The sequence below is a fragment of the Harpia harpyja genome, chromosome 21 (genome assembly GCF_026419915.1).
Source record: "Harpia harpyja isolate bHarHar1 chromosome 21, bHarHar1 primary haplotype, whole genome shotgun sequence".
NCBI lineage: Eukaryota > Metazoa > Chordata > Aves > Accipitriformes > Accipitridae > Harpia > Harpia harpyja.
The window spans coordinates 1,826,596-1,851,484 of NC_068960.1; the positions used below are offsets into that span (position 1 = coordinate 1,826,596).

At 49.2% G+C, this 24,889-nt stretch overlaps 3 protein-coding genes across 10 annotated transcripts in view; 1 reads left to right on the plus strand and 2 right to left on the minus strand.

Annotated features, from left to right (window-relative positions):
* Window positions 1-9,230, minus strand: part of TSC2 (TSC complex subunit 2) — a 34,366-nt gene extending 25,136 nt beyond the window's left edge. For 3 of the 7 annotated variants that reach the window (XM_052773113.1, XM_052773111.1, XM_052773110.1), the window contains exons 1-13: window positions 8,155-9,229; window positions 7,181-7,267; window positions 6,403-6,513; window positions 5,399-5,543; window positions 5,147-5,264; window positions 4,598-4,646; window positions 4,068-4,193; window positions 3,650-3,723; window positions 3,173-3,299; window positions 2,368-2,511; window positions 2,003-2,140; window positions 1,686-1,789; window positions 837-918 (exon numbers count right to left, since the gene is read on the minus strand). In XM_052773113.1, the coding sequence (XP_052629073.1) occupies window positions 837-918; window positions 1,686-1,789; window positions 2,003-2,140; window positions 2,368-2,511; window positions 3,173-3,299; window positions 3,650-3,723; window positions 4,068-4,193; window positions 4,598-4,646; window positions 5,147-5,264; window positions 5,399-5,543; window positions 6,403-6,513; window positions 7,181-7,267; window positions 8,155-8,397 (1,548 nt within the window). In that variant the 5' untranslated portion in view covers window positions 8,398-9,229. Of the gene's footprint in view, window positions 1-836; window positions 919-1,685; window positions 1,790-2,002; window positions 2,141-2,367; window positions 2,512-3,172; window positions 3,300-3,649; window positions 3,724-4,067; window positions 4,194-4,597; window positions 4,647-5,146; window positions 5,265-5,398; window positions 5,544-6,402; window positions 6,514-7,180; window positions 7,268-8,154 lie in introns of all 7 variants that reach the window. The other 4 variants (XM_052773109.1, XM_052773108.1, XM_052773112.1 and 1 more) reach the window with 3 other exon arrangements.
* Window positions 9,231-9,723: 493 nt separating this feature from the next.
* NTHL1 (nth like DNA glycosylase 1) lies at window positions 9,724-16,722 on the plus strand. Of its 2 annotated transcripts, XM_052772458.1 has the most exons (6): window positions 9,724-9,824; window positions 10,383-10,630; window positions 12,716-12,886; window positions 13,450-13,609; window positions 15,414-15,519; window positions 16,211-16,722. In XM_052772458.1, the coding sequence occupies exons 1-6, from the start codon at window positions 9,767-9,769 to the stop codon at window positions 16,332-16,334; spliced, it is 867 nt and encodes a 288-aa protein (XP_052628418.1). In that variant the 5' UTR covers window positions 9,724-9,766; the 3' UTR covers window positions 16,335-16,722. The 2 variants fall into 2 exon arrangements, with proteins under 2 accessions (XP_052628418.1, XP_052628419.1); XM_052772459.1 differs by lacking the exon at window positions 12,716-12,886.
* A 573-nt stretch (window positions 16,723-17,295) lies between these two features.
* Window positions 17,296-24,889, minus strand: part of NHERF2 (NHERF family PDZ scaffold protein 2) — a 40,959-nt gene continuing 33,365 nt past the window's right edge. Inside the window, exons 5-7 of the mRNA XM_052772457.1 lie at window positions 23,731-23,774; window positions 23,030-23,092; window positions 17,296-20,155 (exon numbers count right to left, since the gene is read on the minus strand). Coding sequence (XP_052628417.1) covers window positions 19,997-20,155; window positions 23,030-23,092; window positions 23,731-23,774 — 266 coding nt within the window. The 3' untranslated portion in view covers window positions 17,296-19,996. The remainder of the gene's footprint in view (window positions 20,156-23,029; window positions 23,093-23,730; window positions 23,775-24,889) is intronic.

Here is a 24,889-nt window from a genome sequence, read left to right on the forward strand (position 1 = left end):
TACGAACAAAAGAACACTGATGTTCTGATATCAGGCTTGTTCCTCAACTAACTGTTTGGTTCCTTGATCTTTCCTCTTCTATTCAATTAAGTGTTTCTGTATGCCATCCCTCCAAATATTTATGACTTTTATTGAACTTGGATTCAATGCTTTGGTTTTCATCTATCCTACAGACTTGATAGCCCAGGCTCAAGTAGACTGCTGGCAAGGGATTTCTAGGGCTTGGTTTTTTGAGAGAGAGAAGAAACACGCAACAGCATCATGTTTTCACAAATCTTGAAGGAATCCAAGAAGCACCTCTGCCCCTTCCTGTCCTCTGACACTCTGGGTACATTCCAAGGAGCCGAAGACATCCCCACAGCTCTTCTGTAACAATTCTCTCAGACAGCTTCCATCTTGGATTGCAATTAAACTGCAAGCAGTAAGACAAGTCAATCTGCTCACATCAGATTACGTCCAGACCTCATCTTTTTACAAAGCTTTTAAATAAACTCTGCATCTCTCACATTGACTTTCCCTTCTTCCAAAACAAAATGCATAGGGAATTAATTACCTTAATACAGGGAAGCAAATACACAACCAGGTATGTCCTCAAAACACAGCAGCTCCCACTGCAAGTTGCACATACCTGTGTCCAACTAAGGACAATTAAAAGGCAAGTCCTCCTACAAGCATCCTAAAGAAACATGTCTATTGCGTGCAACCTTAAAGCACAGTTCTGTGCATTCCCCAGTGGCAGAGATGACCTGAAGCACACCGTAAAACATGCCTCACCAAAGCCTTTCCCACCCACTTAAGATCTCACATGTGATCATCAGAAACAGATAAACACACACCTCATAGAACTGTCTGTTAATACTCAGGACAAAGGACAAGACATCCAGAACTTTAATACGAACAGCACTACGACTTTCGTTCCTAAAATGGGAAGAGCAAATTCAAGATGAATAAAATAAAGTTGCTGATATTTAGGGAAGGGGGAAGAGGAGAAAAGGAAAGTAAAACTAAAGTAAACTAAGAAACTTCTTAAGAGTTAGAACAAAAACTGTTAGAGATCAGCTGAGCCTTCGGTTAATGTCTCTACATACAAAATCAGATTCAAGAATAACTGGAAACTGGAATTCCAGTTCAGCTTTTACTGTTTCTGGAGACCTGTAACTGCAGCTTTCCTATTTCCAATCCAAACTCTGGTGAGCAAATTTAAAACCAAACATATGGCATCGAGGAAGAGTTGCTCTTTGGCAGCATTTCACAGACGAGACAGAAGTTTGTTATTGCTGTATGTTGTTATTTTAGAGCACAAGAATACTTTTAGGAGTACCAATTCAAAATCAGATAACTTTAATACTGGATAACCATATGCAATCCTGATGCTTAACAGGAAAGTCTTGTTTGGTGTCAGAACTACAAAGTGCTGTGGAGTGGAACACATAACTGCCTAAGCTAACTGGAATAGCACCATGCAATGGAAATAAAGAAAAAAAAAAAGCAGCAGCATAAATAACTTGGTGCAAAGTTTTTCTTCTGTTAAACAAAATCCTTTCATGTACCGTGCCCTGGAACTACCATACTTCTTAGAAGTCATTTACTAAGATTAGAACTTCAGAAGACAAAATTATCTAACATGAAAAAGTGGCAAGAAACATTTGAAAGTGCCTTGTATTCACAAAGTTATGATTTCATACCTGAAGAATCTCTCCATTAACATCTGCAGGTTGTGAATCCAGCCATCTTTGGCAGGATGAATGGATTGAGCTCTGTATGTTATCAAGTTTAATACAGAAGATTCCTTTCACAGAAAGATCAAGAATTTTTTTTTAGTGTATAAGTAAATACAATATATCCATTCCCCCAGCTCCCACCCCAAGAATAAGGCTCATGTAAGTCCTTGCTGTGATTTTCTGGCCACTTGCTATTTTAGGACTCCCAACTTTCAAGCGTACTGAGTAACAAAACAGATTCAACTGGCAACAAAGGAAGACAATAATAAGTAAAGTCTTACTGGTCTCTGATCAGCACATCTTTCTACCAGCTCAAAAAATCTCTCTTCAGAGCCATGGAATTCGTTCTGGTCACAGAGTTCTTCTACCGTAGTCAAAAGATCATGTACAATGGACTTAAGTTCTTGGCTCTCCAGACTCTGAAATAGAGACAAACACATTCCTAAAAGACTTCTACCTTACCAGAAAGTGCTAACTTTTAAATACAAACAGAAAACTCAGTTGAGAAGCACAGTGTTGAGAATTGGGCTAAACCTTCACTCAGCTTCAAAGTTCACTAGAGTGTACAAACAGGACATCAATTTGCAAAAATATTTATGGCAAGGTCTTTTGATTGAAAGCACATCAAGACAGGCTCAACACTTACCTGCAGCTGTTGCAGTAATCGCTCCATGATGTCCAAAAGGATATCCCACGTTACAGCTTGCAGCTCCTTTCCATACTTCTTTATTAGACGTGTTATGGACAGAACTATCTCGTAAGACACAACTGCATTGGGACATGTCATGGCCTGGAATACAAAGCATTTCAGTCAGTTAACAGTTGGAAAGTAGTGATCAGAAACCCTCTTAAATTCAAATGAAACACGTCTTACTAATTAGGAACTTAGCCTGAAGGTCTGAGTTAAATATATTCCAGTCTATACACACAAAGGGCAAAGCAAAGAACCATTTTATAAAGTGCAGTTATGCACTCTTGCAAACAGCTGTAGATCAGATGTCAAATACAGTCCCATCTTACAGAGCAAACACACATGAGGTTAAAGCTAGTAATTCCTGCTTGATGCACTTGGATGACAATTTTAAGAGAGCTCTGAGGCTGTCCCTGAAGACACCATCCCTTGCTTTTTGTACCACACACTGGAAAGAGTGAAAGTTTTTGCTTTGTTTTTATTTTTTAAGCTAAAGTACCCACAATGCAGGTATTTGATAAAAAGAATTCAGACTTTATTTTTCTGGCCAACAAAGATATTCCAGAGGAGGCCTCAGTTTCAAACTTAAATCCTCTGTTGTTTTACTGTTTCCCCATGTTTCACCCCCTACGCAATTGCTGCCTCTCGTCTTTCATGCATACAAAGATCTCTTTGGTGTAGGGGACCACATTTTTGTTCTAAATTTGTACAGATCCAGATATATACCTGATTAAAAAGTTCCTCCAGCATCCCATCCTACCTTGAGGAATGAAGGCAGCACTGAAGTTGGGGAATTCTTGAGTGAATTGAGGCGATGAGCACCCCACAGAGCCATCCCAACAAAGAACACAGCTCCTCTCAGCAGCGCTGCATCCGCCATGTAAGCTCTAAGAACAGATGGAAGGAAAGTCTTAGACCACGCTACAATTATTTTAGCATACAAGAGTCAATAGGAATATACACTGTCAGAGTAGGAATTCCCAGCTGTTATACATCAGAACCTTATACAGCAATTTACAAACATTAAAAGCAGAAAATCATTTAGTACAACTTTAAACAAAGGAAAATTAAATTCAGAAAAGCCAAAAAATGAGCAATTCAGCAGCATAACTAAGAAGGGAATTCCCTTCTAAGCACCAGAACCTTCAGCTTGTTCTACTGAGGTCAGCGACTCCCTATCTATCTCAACAGGACCTCTACTGAATTCCTTGGGTTTTCTTAGATACACCTTCTTTACCTGTCTTCCATGATCCTGCACATGTTGTAGATGGCACTGTGTCCCAAATGAGTTCCCAAAAGGTTGCGCATAAGCTGCAAATTCAAACAGAACGCTTAAATATCCAATTGTTAAAACACTCATTAGCAGTTAGCTGGCCGATCATGCCTGCTTATGGTAAGTAAATGTGTCCAGCTATTCCCATGCCACAACAGAAGCCTGTCGCAGCAGCTGAGAGGAAACCATGAGTAAATTCCATGGACATGACAGGACTTACACTAACAATGTGCTGATCCCTTAATACTTGAAACAACTTCTAATTTACTCTTAAAACCAAACTGAAATTTATGGCAGATGTGCACAGGCACATCTGACACTTCCATCTGTGAGGCCAAAACAGCAAACTCATTAAAAAACAAAACTACAAGAAAGTTCTGACCTTCCAGCACGGCTCGCAGAGCTCCTTCACATTGATGGTACGGCACAAAGTGATGATAAATACTGGCAGGTTCTCTGATGGCAGACAATTATAGCAAACAACTGCATCTAGGACTTGCAAGGAAATCTTTGGGAAAGAGAAAGACAAAATGGTTATACACTTCTCTACAAGTAAAGCAGGTCAAATGCTAACCTGGCAGACCCAGGAAATCTTCTAGATGTCAAAAAGGATACATATATGTCCTTTTTTTTTTTTTTTTTTTGAAATTATTGCAAGATGGACAGTAAACCATAAAAAGCACTGTTGAAAAATTGATTCACTTATCAATGCTCTGTTTGTTTTAGAATAAAATGATTATTGGTGTATGAGATCCAATGGCTTACAAATACTTCGTCAGATTGTATTAGCTTTCTCATAAGATGAGAATAAACTGAGAGAAGAGTCTGATGATCTGATTTTGTTTGTAAAAGTTACAGTTTCAAAAAATTTCAAAGAATTCTAAAGTACTAAAAGAGACTCAAATTACTGACCTCTATGTCCACAGATGAGGAAGTCTGAATGCACAAGAGGCATATCTTGCTGTTAGGAAAGAACATTTAATTACAGTTGTTTGCTTAATACGATTTTAGGCAAATTACAAAGAGCCAAAACAGACAAGTAAATTGGCATGTTACTTTACTCATCATTCCCCTTACTGTGGAATTGTTCATAACACTCCTAGAGACACTGAACACTACAACCTCTTTTATAAAGTTACTTTAAAGTTGCACTTAAATGCAACTCAGTATGCCTACACTAATACAAAAGCAGAGACCCGTTGTAAGACTAAGCAATGCAATCAGGTCCACCACATGAAATGGGAAAAGCACATGCCACTAAACTAAAACAGATCTGAACATTGTAAGAAGGGAAAATCAAGTATTTGTCAGAAATGTCAGGTATGACCTGGAATGAAACAGATCCCGATCGGATGAAAAAGATTCCACTTATCTGCATATTGATTTGCAGCTTTCTCCTGTAATTTACCAATAATAAGCATGTAGGAGTTAAAAAAAAAAAACAAAAAAAACCCAACTTACTGGACCATGTCAGCTACATAGTCTTCCAGATAGCAGCTATTGAATTTCACCAGGTTCACTAAAACCAGAAGGAACTCAGAAGACAAACCAACATCCATCCACTGTAGTACAAAGTCAGCTAAAGAAGGAAAACAAATTGTGACAATATGCTTTCCACCCAAAAGTGTTATCACTACCTTCTTCTCACGTCACTGGATGCCTGTCCCTTGACTTATTCCCACCAAAATGAAGAGGGGTAGAGACAATACTCACCTAACTCTTCTTCTAAGTAGGTGATGTATCGTCCATTCTCCGTTAGAGCCTTGAACACTTCAAGCCGTTCATGCAAGTCTTCGTTGGAGGGATAGTCCTTAATAACCTTAAAAAAATGTGCTCTGAGGATCCCTAATCTCTCACCCTTAAAAAAAAAGCAGGGAGGAGAGCAGATAACAGTGTCACTAATGAAAAAAGACAGTTAAGGCGTGGACCTTATCAAGGTCTATAACAGTAATCTTCATGCCTGAAATTATTTTCTTTTCCTACAGGCTATGAAAGTCTCCTGAAAATACCTCCAACCTCCACTGGCTACTGACAATCACTCAGGTCTTCTCAATCTGTTCTATCAGCACTCAGGGCTGGAGGCATTTTGTCCAGCAACACACAAACAGCATCCAATACACAAAGTAATCCATGGAAACTGCAACTGACAGCACTGCCAGTAGAGCATTTAAAAAAAAACAAGCCAGCAAACCAGAATCAATGCCTATTCTTTTCGTAAGCATCTACCCCTATTTTTTCAGAATACTGAAAACTAGCACTTTGGTTTGATACAGTCTTACATTTGTATAATACTTTGTGAAATCTCAAGAATTCATAGTATGCTTAACTTGGCCAGGCTAGAAAAGCATCTCATACAGAACTTCTTGCATACTTGACATGCTGAAACATCAAAAACAGCTGCAGACTAGGACTAATAGGTCTGGGCAAAGACCATATAAAATTTGCTGTACTATGCTGAATTTAACCCAAAGTATTTCCTCTTTTTCAAGAACATTGCCCCAAACCAGAAAAGTTTTCTATGAGTTGTATGAAAAGTTTTGCTGTGAGGTCAAACCAAGACTTAAATTAAAACGCTTCCTCTTCCCAGTCACTAGGCACAACAGAAATAAGAAACATGGAAAGTTATAGAAAAGAGCCACCCAATATTTTTCACATTCATTCTCTGCACAAACCCTAGTTTAAGTGTAGTGTTTCTTCTACAGTTAGTTTGTTTTCACCTGTCCTTGAACGATTGACTTTAGCAGATGAAGAACAGCATGTCTGGCTTCCACAGGGCGCTCTGGCTGGAGCATATCAGCTACCACTTTCCATATTGCTTCCACTGCATGCTGAAAACAAACACAGGAGACAGGCAGTAGTAGGAAAATTAAGCTGCTTCTGGGATCTTTACCCCGTAGGTCAGTCATTAATTATGGCAAGTTAATGAACAAGATCTCCAGGGATTTCATGTCCAGAGTTCTCTTTTCTGAGGGACACTCTCACCTGCTCAGTCATAAGCTCAGATGAACCACATGAGAGACACCAAATGCCGTCCTACCTGACAACTTGCACCCCAGTAACTGAAGTTCTTCATTCTCACACTTACTTCAGTGTGAACATTTGTGCAGAAACCTTCACCCAAATACAAGATGAGTAAAACCAATTTGAGGTTGCTTATTAACAAGACAGAATGAGCTAGCAAACACCTCTTCTACAGGATTAACATCATCTCCCATGAACTGTCCTGAACGGGCCTGAACATTCGCAGCATTCTCTTTCCATTCAGTTCAGGAAGCCCGTCAGCTATGTCCTCTCTGCTCCACAGTTGGTAGGTTGGACAAGACTAATTTCCTTGGCATGTGAGCCATTCTTTTACAGGTTTGGACAGCACAAAACAGCTTCTGGGATTACCAATTTTAAAAGGCAGTCTAAACTACAGGAGCCTCTTACGATAGGTTAAGAGCTGTTGCTTAAATTTTCATCCTTCCAATATTCACTGAACACTTTGAAACTTACCTCCTCAATTTTTTTTGTCTTTGCCACTTCACAAATTTGACTGATTGCTCGTATCCTATTACTTAATCCACATTCTATGCTCAGTTCCTGGAAAGAAATGTAGAAATAAGCTAACAGTTTATCTTACTAGAAACACTTATTCATTTCTCAAAGGGGATCATGAACCACTGAAAAATAAATTACACATCTGTCCAAAATGATCTAACCATTAGTCATCACTGGAGCTTTTCAGGAATTTCTCCAAAAACTTTTTTCCATTAGCAAATGATTTGTCAAAACTAGAACCTTCACAGAACTGGAGCCAAGCAGCTCTTCACCTCCAGGACAGAATACCTAACTTTCTCCAGAAAAGTTAGTAACTCACTGGCTATGGTGCTCACCCAGTTCATGGGAGAAGGACAGAGAAAGGAGGGTTGTTAAGTCTAGCTCCCCAGCCTTCCAGCGGGTAAGACCTTGGCTGCTCCAGCACAGACAGGAAGGGATTCTGGTCTCCTTCTCCCTTTTATGTGCTTCCCTCCCTGTGTGCCAACTATTCTGTTTACAGACTTGCAGTACCAATTACTGGAATCAATTTTTTTTTTTTTCATTTTCACAAAACCATAACATTTTCATAAAATAGAAACAGTTTCCGGCTTGTGCTAACTGCCACCACATAAACTTCATCAAGCTCAGACTATAAAAAAAGAGCAACATATTTTGAGGAAACACCGTGTAACCCGACATAAGGCAACACCATCCTATCAAATATCTCAGAAGTATTCAACCACTGAATAACTAAAATGCTGTAACTTTGAAGTAGGTGAGTTTTACATCCATTTCACCAGAGAATGAATTGAGAGATAAGGTAAAAAGGCATGATCGGAGAGGGAATGCATGTCAAAACAGCAAGGAGAATGAGCAAGCCCTCCTTCTAATCCTCTCAGCTCAGGTAATCCAGGCACTATCCCCACCTTTACTATGGTCAGTTCTCACACCTTGAGTATTTCCGCGGTGATGATAAACTCCGTTTGCTTGCCCTCTGACGACTTTGAACTTCCCCGGGATGTTCCCAGCCCCAGGAGATTCCTGAACTTCTCCTTCAGTCCAGAATCCTTGCTCTGAGGCTTTGCCATTGCTGACAAGCAAGCAGCGCTGAGCCCCTGCAAATACAGAACAGGGTTTCCGTTAAGGGAGGCCCAAGGGGAATCTTTAAGCAGGAAAACACCAGTAAGAGCCATCACAATGTGGCTTTGACAAACAGCTCTGGTGTCTCAAGCTGTTTCAAACAAGGGAGAAGCCCAACACCGAGGACAAAACAGCAAGGAGCCCACACTGCTCCTGCCTTCAGCACCCGCATCCTGCAGCTACCCGAGGAATATGGACCTCTGGGCTACTATTTTCTGGAAGCTCTGAATGCCCAGCACCACCACATCCCGCACAGAGCAACCACCATTTTAAAACCTCTGGGCTGATTTCTGAAGTATAAACACACACACACACTTTTTGGCGGGTGTGAGCTGAAGTACTTGTTCCCAGTCCAAAAGCAACGGACAAGCACACGGCACTGTAAAGCAGATGTTGAAAGTAGCTAGATGTGAGGAAGGACTTACGAATCTGAGTGTTCAAACATCCAAATGCTGCCACGGCAAGGAGAAAAAAGGGGAGCGAGAACAAGCACACCCATTACAGCAACAGCACATCAACAGCAACATCTTTCAGAAACTGTCTCCCCAGCCAGCCCCAACCCGCTGCCCCTCGGGGACCCCCACACCCGGCCCAGAGCAGGACACCCGCTCCTCGCATGCTGGCACAGCCCCAGCACCCCACGCTCCTGCACAAACCCAGCAACCCCCCGGCTATGCCCTGTGTCCCCCCCCCGCCCCGGACAGGCCACAGCCTTCCCTACACCCCGGGGCACAGGCCACAGCAATCCCTTGTGCTCCCTGGGGACAGGCCACAGACCCTGTCCCACCATCCCAGGGGACACGCCACGGCCACCGGCCTAACATCACCAGGGGACACACCGCAGCCCACCGCCCCGGGGGACACACCAGAGACCCTAACACAGCCCAGGACATGGCACAGTGTCCCCCACCCCGCCGCCCCCCAGACACACCACAATCCCACCACGACCACCCCGGGACATGCCACAACCCCTTACGGACGCACAACGGGGGATACACCGAAGGTGCCGGTCCCCCCCACACCCCGGCTCCCTGACAGGGGACCCCCCCACACACACAGACACACACCCCCCTCCCGGGGCACGGCAAGGCCCCGCCTCCCGCTAGGCCCCGCCAGGCCCCCCGGCCCGGGCAGTGCCCCCAGCCCGGGTAACGGGCCGGCCGCTCACCCTCTCCTTCCTTCCTTCCTTCCTTCCTTCCTTCCTTCCTTCCTTTCCTTCCCTCCCTCACTCACCCGCCCGCCGACCCCCGGCCCGGCCCCGCCGCCCCCGGCCCTCGCCACCGCTCCGCGCCGGCCCGCCCCCCCCCGCCGGCCAAGCGCCGGAGCCGCGCCCCGCCCCCGGCGGAAGTCCCGCCGCTTCCGGCGCCCGCTGCCGCCGCGGGGCACGCCGGGGCCGGTAGTGCCCCCTCCGGGGCCGCCGCCATGTCCGCGGCCGTATCCGCGGCCCGGCGGCTCGGCAGGGCCAGGGGGGCGGCCGGAGGTACGGGGAGGGGGGGGATGATCGGAGGTACGGGGAGGGGGGGGATGATCGGTGCTTCCCGGCGCTGGTGGGGTCGTGTGCGGCCCCGGCCCGGCCTTAGCACGGGGAGGGGGGGGGCCTGCAAGCAGGGGGAGTGAGGGCCCAGGCCCAGCCGGGGGACCGGGGGCATGGTGTCCTTGTCGCGTCCCCCTCGGAGCCCGGGATGTGGCAGCGACCCGGCGGCTGTCCCGCCTGTGGCACTGGGCGAGGGCCTGGGGATGCATCTTGTCCTTCTGCAGCCTCCTGTGTGTTTGGGACACGCGTTCCTGTAGCGTGACATGTGTCCCCAACTGTTGTCAACCTCTTCCCCGAGTCCTTCCCAGCCCTTCCTCGCCCCGCGGCTGGCTCCGGTTAGATGTGAGGTGTTGCTGCTGGGTTGGGACTATGGGGAAGACGAGTTCAGCCCTCGTCGGGGTCCCCTGGGTGGTTGCTGGCACGCAGGAGCGATGCTGTGGTGGGAGACGAAGGCTTCTTTCCCCTGACCTCGGGCCTGAAAATCTCTCTTCCCCTCTCTTGCAGCGAGCCAGGTCCCCAGCACAGCTGGCATCCCGAGGCGCAGCAGGAGGAGGAAGAGTGTCACCATTGCCTACGAATCTGGGCAGGGCGATGGTGCTGAGCAAGGGGCGACTGAGCCGCAGAGACCGCGCTGGGAGCCGAGGGACTGGCAACAGCAGCTGGAGCGCATCCGGGAAATGAGGAGGAACAGAGATGCTCCCGTCGATGAGATGGGAGTGGATAAGTGTTACGACAGCAGCGCACCTCCACAGGTAACAACGACCTGCTGCCCTGCTCTGTCAGGCAGGCACATGGAAATACAGCCCCGCTTCCACAGCCCTCCAGCCTCCCTCATCCTCATGTTGCCCCTGGATATATGTCCCACTTTGGTTGTCTCCAGAACAGAAGAATAAACACAGGGCTTATCAGGACTCTAGGCTGGGATTGGTCCCACAAGAGGTTATCGCAGAAGTGTGCATATGAGAGAAACCGTTCATCCTGCTAGAGGAGAAGAGTCAGCTGCTGCTACTCCGGTATTGGGCTTGTTGGCTTCAGACAGCCCTTGTGAAATGGCAGTGGGTGTTTTCTGAGCTATTCTCTGCTTGCATTCAGCCCATGCTGGGCATGAGAGACCAACTAGCAAACACAGCTGTGAAAGGCCCTTGTCCTCTGCTTAAACTGCTGCCAGAAGAGTTAGCAGGCTGAACCTAGAGTGGGAGCTGAGGCAAAAATAGGATGATTTTGGACTTGGGAGTGAAAAGCCTCAGAGTGTATTGTGGCAGGGCTGTCTTCAGAGGCAGGCTGGCAAGACATGAAGGCATGTCCCTTTTTTCTTAAAAAATTCTGTAGGAGTCCAAGGAAAGTATCCAGCAAGATGGCTCTGTAATACAGAGCAAAAACAGTATGGAGAGAAGGCAAGGGGAGCCGAGAAAAAACTTTCCAGGCTGCTTTTATGCTCTTCAGAGCAGCACATAAGCGTAGGTTGCCTTCCTCCCCTCTTGCATTCCACTTTTAAGGGGATACTGGTTGAAAGGAAGGGCCATGCTGAGATGGCAGTGTGCTCCCCAAGCCTGGGAACACAATCAAAGGCCCCAGATGACACCTCCCTCCGAGGGGACCATTTGCATCAGTACAAAAAACAAAGCGGAGTGAGGCCGTGGTGCAGCGCTGGGACCCAGGGCTGCGTGCTCCATGCACGGTGCTGGTGTGGGAACGTGGAGATAACCCGTAGGCAGGCTCGGCAGAGCAGTGGGAGTCGTATGCTCCACAGCGACCTGCTGGGCTCTGAGGGAGGGGTCTCAAAGACACAGCTGCACAGCTTCAGCACATGTAACGCTGTCCTTATTGCTGGCACTGTGCCCTGGCCTTGGATCCCTGGGGAAAACGGTTAGCTTTGACTCCGTCTTCAGACAGCATCACACGCTCCACAGCCATGTGGGCTGGCACCAAGTGCAGCTGTGGGGCCAGGGGGACCGCGGTGCAAGATACAGAAATAACTTTTCTTCCCTAGGGAAGCAGCGTTGTTGCTTCCAAGAAAAAGTGGATGTTGTAACCTTCAGCACACATCAGTGCTCCTCACACAATTTCCATGCATTCGGAGATTTTTTCCTGGTGTGCCTGCAGTTTTGTTAACTTTGTTTGTAAGATATCTGGAGGAAGGATTGTATCCCATGTTATCCTGGGCCAGTTCAGGTTAGTTGCATCATCCTCCTCATTCTGGTGGGGACAGAATTGCATCTGGGGAAAAATAAATTAAAAAATAGGAGGTGGATGGTCTGGGCTAAACCCTGCATGATGGCATCAGTGGAACTTCTGGGTTTTGTGCTTCATCTCCCAGTCTCTGTCATCCCAGTTCTTTAGATTTGGTTTTGTAAGGAGCTCACTGGAGCCAGATACCCAATTCCTACTGAAGCCTAGTGGGAAAGGGCTGGGATTTTCAGAAGCTGCTTAGAGCAGAAGTTGCATGAAAAATCATTGGGCGTTTGTACTTCTATGTCCTGTGGAGTCTCCTGAGAATCCTGTCATCAGGAGAAGCTTTGTCTGGCCCTTTGTGGCTAAGCACTGGCGTCTTTGGATGTGAGATCCCAGCAGACAGTAGCTGTTCTCTGCTCTTTTATGCATGCTGACTGCTTAGATTGAAGGTGTTTCTTTTCTGTCTTTATTGTGTGGTAGAATTAAAAGGTTATGGATTATTTCTGTTGCAGCCTTCCAGCCTCTTGTAGACGGATACAGCTGAACCAGGGTAGGTCCATATTATGCACTGGACTGAAGATGGTGCTGGATGGGAGAACCGAGCCCCAGAGGTGGCCAGATCCTCTCAGAGATCTTGGGGTGTATCACTGTCTCTTTTCCCCCAGGTTATGCGCTACCAAGTTCTGCTGTCACTGATGCTCTCCAGCCAGACCAAGGACCAGGTGACATCAGCTGCCATGCTGCGCCTGAGGGAGCATGGCCTCACAGTCGACAGTATTTTGCAGATGGATGATGTGACGCTTGGGCAGATCATTTACCCTGTAGGATTCTGGAGGGTGAGTGCAGGATCGTGGCAGCACCTGACACGCAAGTAGAGGAACCCTCTCCACTGTCCTCCGCTCCCATGCAGCTGTCTGAGACAGCTCAGAGGCCCAGGAGAGGAGCGCAATGCGGGTGCAGGCTTGTCCTTTGCAGGCTGTACTCGTGGCCAGTCGCTGAGCTGACAGCAGGTGATCAAGGCAGGAGGCGGGTGCGAACCAGCCCTGTTCCTGAGAGACGCTCCCCCAGCTGGTATTCAGCCTGTGTGCCATGCCCGGTGGTGATCTTTCCCCTGGAGTCAAGCTGAAGGCTGTATTTTACGCCAGTTTTAGCAATTTGTATTCACAGCAAGATTGTTTGCTGCAGTGCCTGGAGTGTGCAGGGGAGGTTAGAGCTAATCAGGTCTCAGCATTTTGCTTTCAAGGAGAAATCAAAGACCTCTGTCTCCCCTCCGCAAACTCCAGTGTGTGCCCTCACATGTCACATACACTCGGGAGTGGTTTGTTTTCTGAGCTGTTTGTCTCTTTTCCCTATATTGGAGGGCAACTTGGATTTTCTGCCTTTCCCCTTGGTTTTCCAGAACAAGGTGAAGTACATAAAGCAGACGACAGCCATTCTGAAGCAGAAATATGGGGGTGACATACCGCAAACTGTGGAGGAGCTGGTGCAGCTGCCAGGAGTTGGGCCCAAAATGGCCTACTTGGCCATGAACATTGCCTGGGACAGTGTGTCTGGGATAGGTAGGTTGGACCATGTTTTCCCCATTCCTCTCCTAAATCCTGCCTGATCCATTCCCCAGGCAGAGGGGAAGCATTGCAGCTGGGTAAACTGCCTGCCCCAGGAGCCTGATAGCATCGCTTCTATTTAATCATCTGCAGAGTATTTGGGTGGGTGAAGGATGTGACCCTCAACCACTCACAGCAGATGAGTTGCTATAGGATTTAAGCACGGATCCAGCTACTGGTTTTCCCCATATTTGATAGCAGAAATCCCCAAGGGCAGTCACTCCCCTCAGATGCTGGTAAGCAGTGCAAGTATTACCTAATTGAGTAGGCATCCAAAAAGATGTGCTAGCAGAATAATGCTTTGAAATCTCTTTGGTGTCAAGTGAAAGAGAGGTGGGGGTAATTCTGTGATTTGGGGATAGTTGTAGGATAGTCTGAGGTTATTTTTTTTTTCCAGGGTTGCTTCTGTTTAAACAAATCTCATTTGAGATTTTTGTTAGGCAAGCTGTAAGAGGGCAGAAGCAGGGCTTAGTCAAAATTACCTTTTGAAGTCGGTAATTCGTGATGGGTGGTAGAAATAAATGGTTTCAGGCAATCTGTAGCTACAGAATTTCTGATGTGTTTTAGTTCCTGCAGCTGAGTAATAGGTGGCCACAGGTACATTTGTTTATTTGCCACGTTTGTTGACCAGAGAGTGTAGGAGAGCGCATAGCTGTACCCCGTGGAGCTGTGTGCTTCAGCAGCCATCGGCTGGGAGGAGGTCTGCGGTGGAGATGGGCCCAGGCCAGACCCAGGGCAGGTTCACTCCTGCACGATGCTGGTTTGGGGAGCGCAGCTGGCAGCAGAGCTGCCCGCAGTAGCCGGCAGATGGGGCTGGACGATCAGCTGCAGGGTCCCGGTGGGCTGCCTGGCCTGGGGGCCCCTGGAGACAGATTAATATTCCAAGTGTATTTGCTGCTTAATGGAGGAGCCCTGGGAAAGCTAGGAGTGGTGCCACCTGATGAATGACTCCTGCCGCAGCGAGCACGCAGCCCAAGGTCAGCGCGGGCGGCAGCTGACTCCTCCAGCCCCGCTGGTGACCGTCAGCTGTAGGAAATGTGGCTCTTGCGCTAGATTCGACAGCGCTTGGGGTCTGTTGTTCTCTCCCTGCTGTGGGGGAGGGAAGTCTAGAGGGAGCCAGACTAGCCAACTGTTTCCAAATAATTGTGTGCTCAGTTTTGATTTAGGAGGCAAGACTTAGTCTTCCTGTTTACAGCAATTTCCTGGGTTTTGCCCAATTAGCCATAGAGACAGGTTTATCACTGCTGATCTAACAATAATATACTTTGCATTCAGAGCTTTTTAGCTCAAAGCACTTTATAAACATTCGTTTAAGCCTCACAAACCCTCTTGTGTTGGTAGGTATTATGAAATGTGTTTTCCATCTGGGTAAACTAAGGGGCAGAAATTGCAACTTGCATAACATCAGCTGAAACACGGGGAGGAAAAGAACCCGGGACAGGCTGCCCTGTGCCTGCTAGATCAGAGCATGCGAACCTTTGAAGGGAGGCTGGGTCAGATTGTGTGAGCGTGTCACTAGCTGCGTGGTGTGAGAGATATCCATCCCATCTTGCTTTTGGCTCCGGGCCTAGGAAGAAAGCAGCATGTCTGTTCTGCGAGTGAACCTCCCCTCCTGTTTCACCTGCCTGTTTCTGCCTGCCTGCGGAGGAAGCCCATGCAGGGAGCTGTACCTGGTGTGCTGTGACAGGCAGCTTTTGGCTGTGCTCTCTCCGTTCAGGTGTGTCTGCCCCCACCTAAACTCTGGGCTCTCCCTTCCTAGCTGTGGACACCCATGTGCACAGGATCACAAACAGGCTCAAGTGGGTGAAGAAGGAGACCAGATACCCCGAGGAAACTCGGGTAGCACTGGAGGACTGGCTGCCCAGGTGAGGCCCGAGACCCCAGCCTTCTTCCTCCACACCGAGCCCCTCAAGCTAGTTGCAGGAGCCATGTCTGCACACAATCCTGCTTATAGCATTTTCAGTGACTGCACTTTGGGTCCCTTCTCTCTATGGGGGAACTAGTCTGCAGGTGTTTCTCTCCCAGAGAGCTGCAGCAGCAGCATCTCAGCTACTTGGTTGTTTCCTGGCTATCAATCAGATATATGGATTGCCACTAGTGCAGCCAGGTACCTGGACATCTTGATGCCCGATGCTTGGCTTGGCGAGTTTACCATGACCCAAGGCAGGTCCTTTTCTACACAGGACCTTGCTGAGCCTAATGGCCACAGCAGTATCAGACCATGGTTAGATTCTGGCCTTCATTGATGGTTAATCTTCAGTATCACACGCCAGCTGACAGGTACTCTGTTGCATCTCGACATCTGGCACATGCCTTAGCACGAGAGAATGACCACAGGCAGTTAGTCTGTCCCCTGCTCCCCACCCCAGTTCAGAGGGATCAGGAAAGGTTAGGAGGGCTGTTTGTAGCAGGAGGCTTGGAGCCGCTTCCAGGCGCCTTGGGAAGCCAAGAGGAACAGGCAGTAGGCAAAAGGGATCCATTTAAAAGCACAGGCTGTCCTTTAGCCCCTCTGAGCAGCTGGATCAGAAAGCTTATGTTTTTTTCCTCTCACTGCAGGGATCTCTGGAGGGAGATAAACTGGCTCTTGGTGGGCTTTGGTCAGCAGACCTGCCTGCCTGTGAATCCTCGCTGCAATGAGTGCCTCAATCAAGACATTTGCCCAGCTGCTAAGAGACCCTGAGGGATCATCCGGTCTTCGCAGAGCAACAAAGCTCCTTCAGCTCAGCAGCAGCCCGGAGCTGAGCCCTAGTAAAGCTGTGCTTTGCACGGGGCTGGCTGTGTGACTGCAGGGAAAAACAGGAGGCTGCTGCAGCCAGCTCAGCATCTCTGGGGAGGGAGCAGCCGCTGGCAATGGCTGAGCTCTCGAGAGGAAAAAGGGTCTTTCAAAGTGCAGCAGTCCTGCTGTGTCAGTGCTAAAGGCTCCAGCCCCCGTGTGAATGCCTGAGCATGCCCCAGCACAGCAGCAGGCTGTGCCGCATCAGGAGTAGCTGGAGAGAAATGCTTTGTCCTAGGGGACTTGCTGCTGCTTGTAAATACACATTTAATAAAGGTGGTGGGGTTTTTTTCCACCTATGAGGTTTGCTGGCATCTGTGCAACATGGGGCAGGGGGAGGAGAGCACGGGTGACCTCACCAAAGTGTGAGACCATAGCAACCAGCCCTGCCAGCTGAGAAGAGGCAGCACACAACCTGCCAAGCTGCCTGCCTAGCCCAGGCAGTGAGGGGCACTGCAGTGAATAAGGTGCAACTGCAGACCTCATGAGCCAGGATCAGAGGACGATGCCGCCTGGACAAGTGACCTTTGGATCCTGGTAGCAGAAGAGCAGGGGGTAATGCGGGGGGGGCAGGAGACCAGCCAGCACCACACTCAGTTCTGTGTGTGCCAGCAAGGGTTATAGTGGCCACGGGAGCCAGGCTAGTGTGTGCCTCAGAAGTTGACAGAAGGGACACCACCACCATCTGTGTTTTGTTCTTCAAAGAAAGGGCAGTGCTGACTTCATTGTAGAGCTTCAAAGGAATAATTTCAGCTACTCTTTAAACAGGCAAGGGAGGAAGCAAAGTTTATAATGTGCTAAAGAAGGCTGTAATTCCGCTCTGAAGTTCCCTACCAAACAGATGAGGAACGAGCAAATAAGTACTCAGTACATGGGAAAACGAAGTTTATTACTGACGTTACAGTGTACATTATGTTTTTACAATGCAGCTGACAGCCTTATACTTTATTGATTTTTTTTCCAAGTTAAATGTACAGGAACTGAATAATTACTACTGAGCTACAAGATGTCAGAAATACAGCAAGTGCTTTAACCAGGAGCAGTTTCCACGGACTAAGCAGAGATTAAGATTTTAAAATCTTATCAGTACAGATTTGCACACCTGATTTCTTTTGATCTGCATTCAAAACTACATTTTCTTTTTTTTTCCCCCCTCAACTACAGTGGTCCAGTCTTGTACAAGAAATGTGGTATTCACAAACAGGTCTTTGCTCTCTGACATGCATCGGAGAGTGTGACATTTAGGTCTGTGTAATGGGGAACGCTTTGCCCTGCGCAGACCAGGGCACTGCTTGGGGTTTGGCTATGCAGGCACGGGAAGCAACGTGCATACCATGAAAAAGAAGGGCTCCTTCAAAATATTACTGATTTATAGAAGCAAATATTTGGAGGGCCAAAAAGAGAGCAGGTAATTGTCTTTGAATTGGGGTAGGGAAGAGGCGTCTTGTTAATGGCAGAGTCCTGGAGGGGAGGCAAACCTCTCCGCATCCTGACCCATCATCCTGCTGCCAGTCTCATTACCAATAGCCAAACACCTGCACCAGTTCCTCTCCAAAGTCATTATTTTCAACCTGTTCAGCCCATCAACATTCCTAAAAGATAACGTCTGTACAAGAGAACTCATCTCCTTCACCCCTGAGGCTCTCCATGCTCTCCTGCCAACCAGCTAACAGCCATGGGCATCAGCTGCTCCTCACGGTGAAGCCCAATGTCCTGGCTCCGCTGCCGCGGTCCCCCTGCCCCGCACCGACTCAGCACTGTGCTGAGCCCCAACCCGCTGCCAAGGAGAGCAGTAAATGTTGTAAGGCACCTTTTAGCTCAATACTTGGGAAATACAAACAGAGCCGTTACGATATCCGTAGCACACTGACTAACCCAAAGGCCATGGGCTTGGAACACAGCAGTGCTGGAGTAATGCAGAGCAAAATCACAGCCATGTGTTTTAAAACGGTCATCGATGTCCAAGTGACTGCTGCCATTTGCTTTTAGCTGGGGAAAGCGGTTTTGTACTCGACTGTCCTGCTGTGCCCAGTCCCTTCCCACTGCTCCCTTGGCATTTGAGCTGAAATACTGGGCAGCCGCTGTGGCTGGGCTCGGGGAGCTGCTGGAGCGTGGGAGGGAGGGAACCTGCCCCATCACAGCCAGGACCCTGCCCTGGTAAAACACCTCTGTCTGCAACCTCTGAGAGTGCTGTAGTTCAGCTTAGTCATTTTCCCTCATTTACAGCCAAAGGCAAGTAATAAAGAGCTTAAATGGGCTTAATTTGTAATGCTTTAAAGGTACATTTTTGACGCTCTAATACCAAAAGCAGGGTGTTTTCAAAGGAGGCCATAAGCAACTGCCCACTCCATCACACCACTGCCTGCTTCGTAGCCAGCCCCATGGAGACCCCACAGCTTCGGAGAGTGCCCTACTGACAGTGAGACCGAGACTCAGTTACGCATCAAATACCAGCCCAGAACTAACAAACCAGGTGGGACCCGGACCCTGCTCCGGGACCCAGCGCCCAGGCACGGCCACAGCTGAGCCCCACTTCCCCAGCACCAAGCCCGCAGCTAGAGCCACATCCCCGCGTTCCTCCCTGGAAAGAGATGCTGGGTCGTGCTGGCTTTCAAGTCTGTCCAAAGAGTTTTTGTAGCATCTCGTGGCTCTTGTCTTCTCGCAAGGCTGCCGGAGCCGGGCCGGCAGCACCGCTCCTCGCACCGTGGGGCAGGACTGGCCCCGCTCCCTGCCTTCCCCTGCCGCTCGGTGCTGCATCGACGGCTGCAAACGGTGAGGCCTGTGGCGTTTAGGCTGTTGGGTTTGGGTTTTGTTTTTAAATCCCGCCCTCTCCCCTCTGCAGAGCTGTCGGGGATGAAAAAGGGGCTTTTATTGCCAGGGCAGAAGTCACTGGTGGGGAGGGAGGTTCCTAAACTAACTGGAAACATATGGGACTTCATTAAAAAAAAACCAAAAACAACAAAACAAATGTTTTCTTTTCAATAGCAAAGCCACCAAGAGCGATTTACAGCCACTGTCCGTTTTCCCATCCTTTGAGTAGTTAACGCTGAAGACGGGGTGCCGGGGAGGGGGTGCCAGGTATACCCCACCCTGCGGGCCCCCACCACGGTGGGGGCATGAGGCCGTAAGACGTTTGCACAGGGGCACAGAGCATCCCATGGGGCTCAGTCTGGGACACCCGCAAAACCAAAACAAACACTCCAAATTAAAAAAAAAAAGTAATAGAAGCCTAACTGCTGCAGGTAAGAAACAAGAGTTAAACTCTTCCAGTCCTTTCTCATAGGAAGGGGGGACGGCAGGCAGCCAGAACTGGGCTGAAGAGCAAGCAAGAAAAGGAGCTTTGGTCACATTTGTCTTATGAGAATCGCTGGTGAGTAACAATAATAATAATAATAAAAAAAAATTAAAAAAAAAAAAGGGACTTTAAAATACGCCTTGTAAAAGCAACCAGTGAAGAGCAGAGCACAAAGCATCTCACATGGACACTGAAGGACAGGGCGTAGGCACCTCAGAAACGTCCGAGCTGGGGCAAGGGCAGGAGAGCGGCGGACAGCAGCCACCAGCAAGGCTCAAAAATTGCTGAAAATCTCTCGCTTCTTGTTCCAGTCCATCTGCGGAGCCCTCTTCTTCACCCGCTTGGCCCGCACCTTCTCCTTGGCCTCAGCAGCCGTTGGGCTCAGGGTCAGCCCGCTCTCCTCAAATGGGTCTTTCTTCTCAACGTCTCCATCCTGCATGGAGAAGGACGAAAAGATGTCAGCCCACGGCAGCATCCCCCCCACCGCCATGAGCACGGCCACGGTGTCCTGCAGCGTTTCACCCCGCACGGCCCCGGGAGAGGCGATTCCTCCAGCTGCACGATAAGCAAATGCGCAGGGGTGGGTTTTTTTGGAGCAGAAGGTCAAAGTCCCTCCCCTGTGCCATGTCTGTGGTTTTACCGGCGGCGGCAGCATCCATGTGGCCGTGGAGTTAATTACTACATTGCATTTTGTGGGGTTTTTTTCCCCCCGCCTGAAGAATGTGTGGCTGCCACGGCTAGAAGTGGAAAAGCAGAAACACAGAAGCTGCTGCCAAAGGGAAAACAAGCTGCTCGGCTTGTCTGCTGGGAAAATGAAAAATAAGCCCCTGGTGTAGGCAGAAAGCAGGGATGAGGGAGCAAGCTGGGGGAGCCTCAGGGCTCGCAGGGAGGGGTTGTGGCAAGGCCCCCCACCCTGTGTTTGCCTGCCCTGGCACCCATTTGCTCCCAGAGCACCCGTGGCTAACCGAGGCAGGGAGGGGGGGTGCGTGGGAGGACAGCAGTGCCTGCCTGGGTACCCAGCTGGCCATGCCCGGCATGGCCACCGTAAGACGCCAGCCAAGGCAGTATTTGCTTTGGGAACTGTATTGAAAACAGCATCTTTCCATCTGCTTAATAAAAGTACTTTTATAAGAAGAAAATTAACTTTCCTTTCTAAAATCACTGCCACTGCAGCAATGTGCCCTCAAGCCAGAAACCCCAGGTGCCCAACCACTAACCCCGACCCTCTTGTTCTTGCAGTAGGTGAAGGACAGCCACCACGTCCTCAGGGTACAATTAACATCCTGGCCCATTGCATCCCTGCTGGGGACAGACCCAGCACCGGGTCTCCGAGCCCCTCAAACCCCACAGGGCTGGGAAGCATCATCCCTGCAGAGACTTGGCTCATCAGAGCTGGTTTCGGTGGGCAGCACGCTCCATAGTGGGCACAATCTAAAGCTTCTGCTTCTTCAATCGTGTCTGTACGGAGGCTTTGCCAGGTCTCGGTGCCGGGCAGGGCGAGCCGGGTTCGGGGAGAAGCGGCTGCTGCACCCCGGAGCAGCACGGCTGCGCTCTGCAAGCACCGTGCTCCTGTCAATAGTGTGCAAACATACAGAATCAAGACCTTCTGTTTTAAGGGAACATTCTAGAGCCTGCCTACTCACGTTGCTGCCTTACCACGCGTGCGAAAGTCCAAAATATATGATTTCACAAACGCTGCTGATAACCGTGGGCAGGTCGTCCACCAGCACTGCAAGGTAATGGCTCCGCTTTGTTCTGGCTTACGAATGCAAACTGAATTGGGAGGTCGCTTGAATGAGCACACCAGGCTACGAACTGGGGGGCAGAGCCACAGGCAAACCCCCTGCCACCCCCCAAGGACTCTGGTTTCTAGTGCAGAGGTGGGACAGCGATCTCTGAAACAGCCCACGGGAGGAACCGCCGTGCTCGGGCACCAGGACACAGCCCGGTTTTCCAAAGGCAGCAGCCATTGGATCAGGACATGTATTATTTAATGCTCAGAGAGAAACGGAGATGCCAGACTGCAGGCGTTTGGCCACAGCTCTCGGACACAGCTGGCGTTCGAGATGTTTTAGAGGCTCTGGGTGCTCAGAGGAGGCTGCGTGAGCACTTGCTGCCGTCAGACTCCCGCACCCAACAGTCTGGGGGCAGGGGACAGCACAAGCACTCAGAACAGCCCAGACCCCGCAGAGCACCTGCATGGAGGCATTCCTCTATTTTTAGCAGAGCCTCATGCTAAAGAAATTTTTGAGCAGTTTAGAAATCCCCTACTTCTTATTTTCAGAAAAAAAACCTGCTCAGTTAATAACACCGAGAGAATACCAGTCTATGCCTTGTGTTTACTTTTGGTCACTCATCCCCCTTGCACAGCGAGGTCTGCCTTTGCTGCGGCAATCAGCCAGGCTCCACCAGAGAAACAGCCCCAGCCCTGCAAGGCACCAAATCCATGCTCCTCCCATCTTGAGCAGCTCCTTTAAACACTGTGATAAATTCACTGTGCCCCAAGCTAAAAGCAACTTGGCTTTTTTAAATTTTAGCCTGCCTTGTTCCTCTTAGCAGCACTTGAACCGCACAGGTCCGCTCCTCCTGCCCTCGCGGCTTCCCAGCCTCGCCTCCCGCCCTGTAGCTTGTCAGTATAATTACACTTAAGATCCAAAACTCTTGTAGACATCCTTTCATCTTACACCTCCTTTCAAACTATTCGAGCACAAGTCACTGCCCAACGAAGTGCCAATTAACCCCTCGACGTTCTCCTCTGCTCGCGTTTGGGGCAGTGCCACCTCCTCCCCGAGGTGACGATGCCCAAAGGGATGAGCACGCGTGAGTCCTCCCGCAGCCAGGACAGAGCACGCGTCTGCCCCCTTGCAAAACTCGTCCGTTAACAGGGGACATCTGCTGCTGCTGCTGGCAGAGGCCGTGCAACCCCCGCGAGCTTTTCTGTCACCCAGACAAAGAGGGGAAAGAACATTTCTGTGACAGCAGCTCGTGCTGCTACAGCACACGTCACCCCGAGGGTCCCGAGCCCTTGACCGGCCACCTGAAGGAGTTATCTATCCATCCCAGCAACGCAGCCACCTCCGCGCTGGAACCAGCAGCTGCTGACAGCTCACGGCTCCAGTTCACGCACGTCTACAGTGCAAGGGATGAAAGAAAACCCTGGATTTTGTTTGCTGGATGGGTAGATGTGTACCCAAGTCTGTGAGACAAAACTGGGAATGCATTGAAAGGCATTGTTACACAGCACCACAAGGCAAGTATGTACCTACAACAGTGCGTAAAAGGGAGGGGGAATGTTTGGGGTTTTTACCTCTGATTCCTTCCCAGGACTTTGAAGGTCACTGTGAGATGAAGATGTGGATCCTCCATTCAGCTAGTGGAAATTAAAATGGTAGTCCAGTTTGCACAAAGACAGAATTAGAAAAAAAATCAAAATAAAAAGCTAGGTAGAAAAATGCTCCAGCCCGGTGGGGACGGACACCCCAGCCGCTGCGCCAGGCAGAGAGCAACGCCTGGCTTGTCCAGGGACAGAGCCTGGAGGGGAGGGTCCTGCCGAAGGGACCCTGCACACTCATGTGCACACACACACACGGGAGCTCCCCGGGATTTGCGGGCAGAGCCGCTGCTCTCCCGCATCCCCCAGACCATCCCGCCAGCGCCGGGCAGCCACTCGCCTCCTCCCTCTGTCACTGGGAACAGTGATTAAATGGCCCTGAAACCAGCCTTGTTCAACCCCTAAATTAAAGCTGCAGCAGGAAGCAATTAAAATCAGCCAGCAGCAGTTAAACTGAGCTAAATGAGCCTTGGGGACATTACGAGCATCCCTCTCTGCTCTGCAGGCTGGCGAGTCATCCCGACAGGCTCACGTGTCCCAGGTGGGAGCCAAGGAAAGCTGGCCTCTCCCCCCCGATCCCTCTTGATCCCTCCAACACGTTCCCCTAAGCTGAGCCAACCCGGGATGCTGCCCAGCACCCCGGCCCTCGGGGCACTCTGGACCAGGCAAGTACTCACCTGAGTCTGTGCGGATCCGTTTGTCATGGGCTGAGGTACCACACCTACGGACCACAGAAAGAAAAGATGTGGTAAATACACTCAGCTGGGATTGCTGGCCTCGGGTCCCAGGCAAGCATCCCTCAGCATCGCCCACCCAGCCACCCCGAGCCTGCCTTCTCCCCTGCCCACCCCCCCAGCTCCGCGTGTCTTGTCTCTTGACTTTGTCCTGTGCTGCTTCCGAGCCCGCACAAAAGCCTGTCCATCCCCCTTGTGCCCTTCTGGAACCAAATCCTTTCGAATTCCTCTGATTTCACTTGATTTCACCCTGTTTTCATCAGAAAAAAACACCTTCCAGGAAGGGGACCAAGTAACTTGCGTTGTCCCATTTTTTTGACTGTTAATTTTTCTTCAGAAGCTGTTTCATCAGAAATCTTAAAAAACAACCCAACGTTCTTCACCAAAATCAGCACCTTGGTGTCGTAACAGCACGTGGCAAACAACCCACTCCCCAGGTACCCTGGCACTTTTTTTTTTTGCTCACTTCCAATGATTTGCACTAATAATATTCCACACGATGGCAAATTTTATGCAGATAAGCTGCCAGTCACCACAATCAAGTCATTGCTAATGGCATTACCATGTCTCATCTGTCTCAGGCTAACAGATGTGTTAATTGTGACAGGATTAATAACTGACTTATGTCAAGCATGAATGCTTCTTGGGGCAAAGCCCTCACTCTGTGCATCTCTCCAGCAGAAGACAATGATGTGGATGCACATCACTCTGTCACCCGAAATCCAGTGAAGCAAGAGCAGCACGTGGTGCCAAATGCGGCTTGCAACTGCAGAGACCCAGGGCAGCTAACTGCACAGCTCCAAAGCCGTCGTCTCCCTGCACCACGTTCGGGCACGGCTGGGCTTTCCGAAGGACCGATTTGGGGGCTGCATCAGTGCGAGCTGCAGGGATTCCTAGCGCAAATCAGGGCACCTTTGCATGTGAAAAAAATAAACCCAAATCATAATTTTGAGAGTGTGCTGGTGCAAAAACCTCAGTTATGGTGTTGGGATCCTTGAGTATTTTATCACACTGAATGCTGGACTTGTGTTGATAAGCTCTGAGCAATGGTCATCAGAAGAAAGTCAGCTCATAGCAGAGATGATGTTAAAGTCTCTGATGT